Genomic DNA, 10,115 nt, shown 5'->3' with positions numbered 1-10,115 from the left:
CATGTAAAAAAAAAAAGTAGTATCCCGGTCATTCAACGAACACATTTCCGGAAGGTGTAATTAATATGTGTTTCTAACTAAGCAATAAAAGCTTAATGACCGCAACTGTAAGGATGACAGAGAAGCATCGATGTTGTCCACCTCTGCGTTTCAACTAGGTACATCTCTTGGGGCCGTACCTATGATTTGTGGATTGCTCAGTATTCATGGTAGCACACATGCCCACTGCACACGCTGCAAAATGAAGATGAACACGCTTTAGGCTTTCGCGTAAGACAACAGGATTCTTAGTGCCGCCCATTTCTATAGTTAAATTGGACATAAAACGCGTATGAGCATGTTGGTTAGTCCCTTGTCAGTTGTCACCTTAGATTTCTAGCTAGCACTTCAACCTTATTTTGCTATGTTTTTATATAGATGCAAACACAACTGTTTCTAACTTTTTATTACTACTTGCCCACTAGTTTTGTACGTACGTCCTTCACCCTCCAGAGTCCAGAGTAAGTTAAATACTAGCAGTCTTCTCACCTGAAGCCTCCCAGCTACCCTAGGTGGGAAAATAAAACAATTTTTCAGTGGGGGACGCAACCCTAAAATTTACAAAACAAAATTAATATATGTAGGTCACATATATATATATATATATATTTAATTAGATCTAATACTTCATTCTCAATATTTTTTTCTCAACAAATATATTTTTCTAGACTCCTGGATCACATCACTTAGTAGTCAACTACCTCAAGTCTACAAACTCTATCCCACTAAGAACAACTGCAACAGCCTCTATATCCCATTCTTCAACCAAAATTTGACAAGTTTAGGCAAATTTCCAGCTCCAATAGATTTGTCAACCGGATGGCCAAACACTAGGGGGGCAACGCTTGTAATTGTTAAGTGAATACTTAGCCTTGAAATTTTGTGTCCGCGCCACTGCTTTTTTTACGAGTGCTCCCATGAACTTAGAGCATCTTCAGGGGAGACCCAAAACCTGCCCCTAAACAAAATTTTAGGAACAGTAGGGTACATTTTAGTAGAATTTGTCTGTGCAGATCTCTAACCACTTCAGCTTTTCGTGAATCTATCTATAGTTAGTTTGGTGAATGTGAATTGTCTGCTTGGCTATGAATGCACTATCAAATTACTATGAGCAACTCTGAACTCTGAACAAAGTTGCTGATTAAATTTGCATTCTGAACTCAGAACATCTCTGAACTAGTTATGCACACTGTGTTTATTTTTAGTTTCTCGTACAGAGATTTTAGGTCAGTGCTTGTGATATTGTACTTCTTATATATTGACTTGAGGAGTTACTCAGTAAATATATTTATAATTCATATCAATTCGTACTTTAATTCAACAATTTTAAAATTCAAACCTTTTTCAACTGAACCATTATATCCCGGTTCCAGATGGTCATATTTATTGAACCTTTTCTCCTCTTTACAAAAATTTATTGAAAGTTTCTAATTCAGTAATTATGTATAGGAGCACAGATTGCACGCAGAAATGACTTGTGCACGTGATACACCTTGAAGACTCAAGGCAGCACTCTCTTCACAAACCTAGATGAAAAACCATTCAACAAAACCACGGCTTGTCCTTCTCCGTCGCTTTCTCCATCGAGCCGGCGACTTTCTCCGACGAGGATGGCGCCACTAGGCGACAAGCTCGGCGGTGTGGAGCACGAGGACAACCACACATCCCTCTCCTCTCCTCCCTTCTCTCTCTCCCTTCCTTGGTGGCACGGAGCACTAGTTTGGACCATACCTGCAAACACTGACTAGGAACATGTGGTATAGTTTGGCTATGCGGTCTTCGCTTTGCTCCTCTAATGGAGGAGGTGGCACCGAATATTTGGTTCCGTCTACCCAGGCCAAACGTCTCATGGGTGCATTGTGAATGGCGTAAGACAACAGGATTCCTAGTGCCACCCATTTCAATAGTCAAATTGGGCATGAAACGTGTGAGCATGCATGTTGCATTGGTTAGTCCCTTGTCACCTTAGATTCTCTAGCTAGCACTTCAACCTTGTCATCTTACATTAGACATAACCCTTCCTTTTTTTTCTTGCCTCTCTGATATGGATTTTCATCTCTCGAGGGGACATAAGGGGATGTCCCCTCGTAGTTGGCATGTTATCCAAATAGTTATCAAAAAATAAAAAAAATTGACAACATAGATTAATACGAAATATATCTGTGACATCCTGGCTCAATTGGGATTTGGCCTGTGTGGCCCATGTGAGCTGTGTGTGCATGTTTAGTACTACCTTGCTAGTTTATTACGAGTGGTACCAACTTATAAGGCCTCTACCCTCCAACCATATCACTCCCAGGTTAACCCTTTTAAACGATGCGAGGATGAAAGTGTAAGTGGGGTGTTGTGTGTAAGTGGGTCCGCCCGTCGGTTGGGCTGGGCTACGTGGTTCTGGAGGGAGGGTTGTTACAATATCACTCCACAAACATATAAGGTCAAATTTGACTTCTACAAGTTGCAAAAAAAACAAATCAACTGAAAATAGTTACTGTACATTCGTAGTTATATTTGTTATTTTTGTTACAACTTGTAGAAGTTAATTTTAACTTGCATGTTTGTGGAGTAATACATTTCATATTAATCTATCTTGTCAATCAATTTGTTTCTAATTTTTTGATAACTCCATTTCATATTATAAGTCGTTTCGACTATTTTCCTTGACTATTATAGAAAAATTTAACAGTATCCTCAATTCAAATTAGTTTCATGATACATAACATTGAATATATTTTGATAATATATTTGTTTTGTATTGAAAATATTACTATATTTTCTATACACTTGGTCAAATTTAAGAAAGTTTGACTAAGAAAAAAGCCAAAACGAATTATAATATGAAACGGAGGGAGTATTTAGATGACATATATGAAACGTGGGGATATCCCCTTGAGGGATGAATACACTTTCCCTTGTCTTTCTATATATGTGCAAAAGTGTCACATAAATACACTATAATAAATATTGTACTTCATATATATTGGCTCGAGGAGTTCCTCAGTGTAAATATATTTATAGCCCATATCAATGCGTACTTTAATTCAACAATTTTAAAAATTCAAACCTTTTTCAACTGAACCATTATATCCCAGTTCCACTTATATACAAGGTCATATTTATTAAACCTTTTCTCCTCTTTACAACAATTTATAGGGAGTTTCTAATTCAGTAATTACGTTTAGGAGTACAGATTGCACGCAGAAATGACTTGTTGTGCGCGTGCTACCCCTTGATCAACTCCTGGGCCAGCACTCTCTTCACAAACCTAGATGAAAAACCATTCGCAATGTTGCTGGCCCTCGACCGCGCTTTGGAGTGCAGTGGAGCAACCTTATATGCATGACAGTGCAGTAAGCCAAACGGATGCTTTCCGCAGCATTTCGGGCATCCTACAGTACTATGTATTTACCCTGCAATTCATGACCGCGTTGAGATCAGTATACACCTTACTTGAGCCGATGCACGACAAGACGCAGCGGCCTTATCCTGCAATAGCTGAAGCACCGGAGATATGTGTTCCCGATCCCTTCCATTCCCATGATCTGGAAAACAAATGTGGTGGCTCACGGGGAAATCTCTGGACTTGTAAATGTACTGTATGGTAAACTAGTCTTTGGTCTCTTCTTAATGCTAGCTAGTTCTCAGTCACAACCGCTAGTGTTATCTAGTTCCATATTTTGCTGCTGCCATATTCTTAAATTGAGACCACCGAGTGATCACTCAAAAGTGTCGCGATTGCTGATTATAAGCTAGTAACTTGCTTCTCTACGTAACTCTGAAGTACACCATGCATACATATTCTGACTGAGAGTACGTATATCTGCTGGAAGAAAGCTCTCGGGATAAAGTCGATCTTTGTACCCTCTGGTTTCGCTCTCTTTCTTCTTAATACAATTTGGGCGACCTCCTTCGGCCGTCCCGGCAAAAAAAAAAAAAGAAAGCTCTCGGGATAGTTCTTTCAAGTTTTCTCTTTACCTATGGAGTTACATTACTTTTGACTTTTCAACAATGAGATCAAATTCAAGTGTGCATAATCTGAGCTGGACAAGTGCAAATTATATAGCCCCGTCAATCCTTGATCGAATATAAAAACCATGCTTGTCTTCCAAGCCTGCACGAAAGCAACCTGTTCTTGCCGCCGCTCATGCATCCTCCAGCTTCTTTCAGGGTGCTACTCAGTTCCTAGTACAACTAACTGTAACGGCATAAGAAACTACCATGTACTCAGTCCCCCTCAAAATAAAATAATTTCAAAGAGTTAGGAAAAAGATCTCTTTCAATCACCTAATTGGTGGATATATTTTTAGTTTTGAATTGCTGACATGCATTTCCCTCAAGCATTTGGTTGGCTGAAAATATATGGATTCTCGAGCATGTAAATCAGGAGCTAGAAATGCTTATATCGTGGAACATATTTTAAATCCTATAATTGCTTATATTTTAGGATGAAGAGAGTAGTATTTTTGCTCTTGTCTTCACATCTTACGGCTTCTTTGGAACACATCATTCTCAAAATACGGGTATAAAATAATGCAGGCTTGAAGTGCCGTAACACCTCAAATACTACAGGTAGACCATTTGGATGGAGCACAGAAAATACGCATGAATCGTAAGAGAAATAGATGCAAACGATCTATCTTTTTCCCAAGTGGTTAGACTTCATTTAAAATTTCCTCTAAAATCCTTATGTTTTGAGCCAATCCAAAGAATTTCGTAGGACTTTTTGTTAGGGTTACATATGAAAAATTTTCGTATGATTGAATTCTTATAAGAACACTTTCTGAAGGAGGCCTTAGATTCTTCTTCTTCTAGAGGTAGAATTCATGGGCGTGCTGTTGGGATACGCGTAGGCTATGATAGCATAAATCAAAATTTTCTATCGCGTAAACCAGGAACCATGCAAGTATTAGATCATAGATCGTTACCACTAGACGCGTTGAGCAGCGGAAAAAGACGTTGAGAAGTCGAAGGAACTCTCGCGAAGTAGCGCGCGTCGATGTAGATGAAGTAGTCGATCGCACCGGCTCGACCTTCTCCTCCTCGTGCGTTCTCCTCGCCGTACTCCCACGCTGATCAGCACCGCAAACCAGCGGTGCCTCTACCGGTATCCACACGTACAGGGACGGATCGCCACGTGCAGATGTGCTAGCACCCGCGCGCGGCTAGGGTTTTGCTCGGGGAGAACAGTGACGGCTAGGGTTTCTTACGTGATGCAAATGCCTCCGCCGGTCACACCTCTCACGAATATATAGGATCCATCACTCGGGCCTCCAAGGCCCGTAGGACTCCTATTCGGATCCCTATCCGAATTAAGCTCATATTGGATCTCTATCCAATCCCCTTATTCCGGCCCATTAACCGTGCGACCCTGTAGGTTCATATATACTCGGCTGTAACCCGAAAACTCCTTTTCAGTCCACGCGTCAACAGTGGCCCCTAGCAGAACGTATTGACCCACCGGGCATACATAAAGATCATATCGGCTTAACCTCTAGTGTATACTTGTATGAACCCTTTTGCCTCACGATATCGATTAAACTCAAGGCTAGATATGTGCCATCCTCTAATAGCTCAATCATTCACTCGAACCTGTTGATAGATTATATAACTTGTGATATTAACTCCTCAATCACCTTTGGCATGGCCATGCACTTCCATAATCTACAACATCGAGGGGCCCAGAGATATCTCTCCATAGGAGGGGCAAATCCCATCTTGATTATTCATATCCCACTACATGTTTCATAGCATACCCGAGAACTACTTTTATAACTACCCAATTATGGAGTAGCGTTTAGCAGTCCCTAAGTAAGCTACTACACATGTTGAGAACCATGATAATCTCAGGTCTAAGGATTCAATAGCAACACTCAATGAGATCACTGATGACACAACACATATGGCTCTTGCAGTGTCTCATGTTGGGTCTATCTAACAACATGTTCACCAACATGTGTCCACATTATTAATTTGGTATCTCTATACCATGATCAATTAATACATGTGCTGATCATATAAACATATTTGTTCCACATATGATATTTGATCAGGGATCCTTTAGAAATAGTAACAAACAACATAAAGAGTCTCATGAAAGAATCACATATTCATTAACCAATAAGGAGTTATCTATTTCAAGGAACAATGTCGGATAAATATGTAAACATAGTATGTGATACAATCATCTCTATGATTGCCTCTAGGGCATATCACTAACAGTCTCCCACTTGCACTAGAGTCAATCATGAATGTATATTACACCCATTGCCCTAGTTTGTGCCTCATGCTTAGGCTGAGGGAGTGGCTTTGTCAACGGATCTGCAACATTCAAATCCGTATGTATTTTGTGTATCTTCACATCTCCTCTACCCACTATCTCGCGAATGAGGTGATACCGCCGTAAAATGTGTTTGGACTTTTGATGCGATCTAGGCCCTTGGCTTGCGCAATGGCACCACTATTATCGCAATAGAGGTCCATAGGGCTAGAAGCACTAGTCATCACACCTAGTTGAGAAACGAATTTCTTTATCCAAACAACCTCCTTTGCTGCTTCAGAAGCGGCAATGTATTCGGCTTCTGTTGTAGAATCAGCCACTGTATCTTGCTTGGAACTCTTCCAACTCACAGCGCCTCTATTCAGGCAGAACACAAATCCAGACTGCGATCTAAAATCATCTTTGTCGGTTTGGAAGCTTGCGTCAGTGTAACCATTTACAACGAGCTCTTCCTATCCTCCATAGACTAGGAACATATCCTTAGTTCTTCTCAAATACTTCAGGATATTTTTTACAGTTATCTAGTGACTCTCACCTGGATCTGATTGGTATCGGCTTGTTGCACTAAGTGCATATGAAACATTTGGACGTGTACATAGCATAGCATACATAATGGATCCGATTGCCGAGGCATATGGGATCACACTCATCTTGTTTCACTCATCAGTCGTCTGAGGACACTGATTCTTGCCAAGATTAATGCCATGTGACATCGGTAAGAAACCTTTCTTAGAATCTTGCATGTTGAACCTCTTCAACACCTTGTCAATGTATGTACTCTGGCTTAATCCAATTAGCCTCTTTGATTTATCTCTATAGATCCTTATGCCCAGAATATATACTACTTCCCCTAAGTCCTTCATTGAAAAACTATTTTTCAACGATGTCTTAACGGATTCAAGCATAGGAATATCATTCCCAATCAATAATATGTCATCTACATATAGGATTAGAAACACCAATGCGCTCCCACTAACCTTCTTGTATACACAAGGCTCTTCTTCATTTTTTACAAAGCCTAACGCCTTGACTACTTCGTCAAAACGAATATTCCAACTCCGAGATGCTTGCTTCAACCCATAAATGGATTTATGCAATTTGCATATCTTTTTAGCTGATTGTGGATCAACAAATCCCTTGGGTTGTGTCATGTACACATCCTCATAGAGATTTCCATTGAGGAAAGCTGTTTTGACATCCATTTGCCATATCTCATAATCGAAATAGCCAGCAATCGCTAAAACAATCCAAATAGATTTTAACATGGCGACTGGCGAGAAAGTTTCATCATAATCAACACCTTGAATTTGTTTGAAACTTTTCGTCACCAATCGTGCCTTGTAGATGTGAACATTTCCATCTACATCTGTCTTTTTCTTAAAGACCCATTTGCACTCAATGGCTTTTACATCATCAGGTGGATCAACCAATTTTCAAACTTGATTGACATGCATGGATTCTATTTCGGATTTCATGGTTCCAAGCCATTTCTCAGAGTCTGGTCCCACCATTGCTTTCTCATAGGTAGTAGGTTCATCGTTGTCTAACAACAATATATCACATTGTACTGTAGTTAACAACGCATACCTCGCAGGTGTACGCCGTATCTTTTCGGACCTTCGTGAAGCCGGTGCTTCCACAACTGGTTCAACAACAGCTTGTTCAACCTGTTGAACAACATCTTGCTCAGCTTGTGGTTGTGTGGACGTTGGAGCGTTTTCTGGTGTTTCCTGAATTTCTTCAAGTCACACCATGCTCACACTATCCTTTCTTGAAATAAACTTTTTTTCCAAGAAAACACTGTGTCGGGCGACAAACACTTTGCCCTCTTCCCGATGATAAAAATAATATCCTTTCGTTTCCTTAGGATACCCCACAAAGAAGCATTTATCTGATTTAGGTGTGAGTTTGTCTGATTGCAAACGTTTTACATAGACCTCACAGCCCCAAATCTTTAGGAAAGACAAAATGGGACGCTTCCCTGTCCATATCTCATATGTTGTCTTATCCACTGATTTTGATGGAACCCTATTTAGTGTGAACGCAGCTGTCTCTAGAGCGTAACCCCAAAAGCTTAGCGGCAGATCAGTTTGGCTCATCATTAATCGCACCATGTCCAACAATGTACGATTCCTCCGTTCAGACACCCCATTCCACTGAGGCGTTCCTGGCGGAGTGAGTTGTGGAACAATTCCACACTCCTTTAGATGATTGCCAAATTCAAGGCTCAAGTACTCTCCACCACGATCAGATCGTAGATACTTGATTGTCTTGCCCAAATGATTTTGTATCTCATTTTGAAATTCCTTGAACTTTTCAAAGGACTCAGACTTATGCCTCATCAAGTAGACATAACCATATCTACTAAAGTCATCGGTAAAGGTAATAAAGTACCCAAAACCACCTCTGGCAGTTGAGCTCATTGGTCCACATACATCAGTATGTACTGGTCCCAATAGTTCACTTGCCCTTTCACTTTGACCCGTGAAAGGTGCCTTTGTAATTTTGCCAAGTTAACAAGATTCACATGTCTCAAATGATTCAAAATCAAACGAGTGTAGAAGTCCATCTCTATGAAGCTTCTCCATGCGTTTCTCATTTATATGACCCAAGCGACAATGCCAAATAAAAGTGGGATTCAAATCATTAGGACGTTGCCATTTTGCATTAATGTTATAGACTGAACATCCATCAAGATTCACAATGTATAAGCCATTCATCATGGGTGCATGGAAATAGAAAATGTCATTATAATAGACTGAACAACCATTGTCCATAGATCTAAAACCATAACCCTCTGCTTGCAAACAAGAAGCAGAGATAACGTTCTTACACAAAGCTGGAATGCAATAACAATTATTTAACTCCAAAACTAATCCTAACGGTAAAGATAATGGCATAGTGTCGACCGCAACAGCAGCAACTCTTGCTCCATTGCCCACGCGAATGTCCACTTCGCCTCTTGCTAAGCTCCTACTTCTTTTCAGCCCCTACAACGATTTGCATATATGAGCAACTGACCCGGTATCAAATACCCAAGAATCAGTAGAGGAAGTAGCAAGATTAATTTCTATAACATTAATACCTGAGGTGGAACTCTTTCCATCCTGCTGCTTCTGCTTGAGCTGCTCTAGGTATTTCTTACAGTTTCTCTTCCAATGACCTGTCTCCTTGCAAAAGAAACACTCTGCATCCTTAGCGGGCACTGTCTTTTGAACCTTGGTCTTAGAGTTGCTTGTACTCGTGATCTCATCAGAGTTTAGCTTTCTCTTTTGACCACTCTTCCTGTTGTTGGGCTTGCGCTTATGCATAACCATCACATGGTTGGAGTTTTTCTTAATGCTTTCCTCGGCAGTCTTTAGCATCCCATGCAATTCTGCCAAGGTCCTGTTCAGGTTGTTCATGTTGAAATTCATTATGAATGGCTCAAAACTGGGAGGGAGCGACTGGAGAATCAAATCAGTAGCCAACTCTTGGCTAAGGGGAAAGCCAAGCTTATCCAGACTCTCGGTGTAACCAATTATTTTGATCACATGTGGGCTCACTGGATTACCTTCTGCAAGCCTGCACGCAAACAAGGACTTTGAGGTATTAAACCTCTCAGCCCTTGCTTGGTCCTCAAACATGTTACGTAGTCCCGTGATTATCGTATGAGCATCCAATGCCTCATATTGCCTTTGAAGCTCAGGGGACATAGTAGCAAGCATCAGACAGCTTATATCAAGGTATTCATTGCATCGCCTTTCATGCTCCCTACGTTGAGCGGCAGGAGCATTGTTGGGAAAGTCAGCTGGAAAAGGCT

General features: G+C 40.6%; 1 protein-coding gene across 1 annotated transcript; it reads right to left on the bottom strand.

The window, feature by feature from the left end:
* Positions 1–8,058: 8,058 nt before the first annotated feature.
* On the bottom strand, positions 8,059–10,008 carry LOC136355265 (uncharacterized). Its single transcript, XM_066307650.1, has 3 exons — positions 9,411–10,008; positions 8,778–8,788; positions 8,059–8,547 (listed from the first exon to the last, which is right to left on the bottom strand). Exons 1-3 carry the CDS (start codon positions 10,006–10,008, stop codon positions 8,059–8,061), a joined length of 1,098 nt encoding a protein of 365 aa, XP_066163747.1.
* Positions 10,009–10,115: the final 107 nt, after the last annotated feature.

Source organism: Oryza sativa, chromosome 2 (assembly GCF_034140825.1).
Source record: "Oryza sativa Japonica Group chromosome 2, ASM3414082v1".
Lineage (NCBI taxonomy): Eukaryota > Viridiplantae > Streptophyta > Magnoliopsida > Poales > Poaceae > Oryza > Oryza sativa.
The sequence above is the reverse complement of the archived record's forward strand: the minus strand, read 5'-3'. Positions and strand labels throughout refer to the sequence as shown.

What these genes read in the sequence shown, in the direction of transcription:
- LOC136355265 (XM_066307650.1), bottom strand. Translation starts at nt 10,008, where the DNA reads ATGTCCCCTGAGCTTCAAAGGCAATATGAGGCATTGGATGCTCATACG.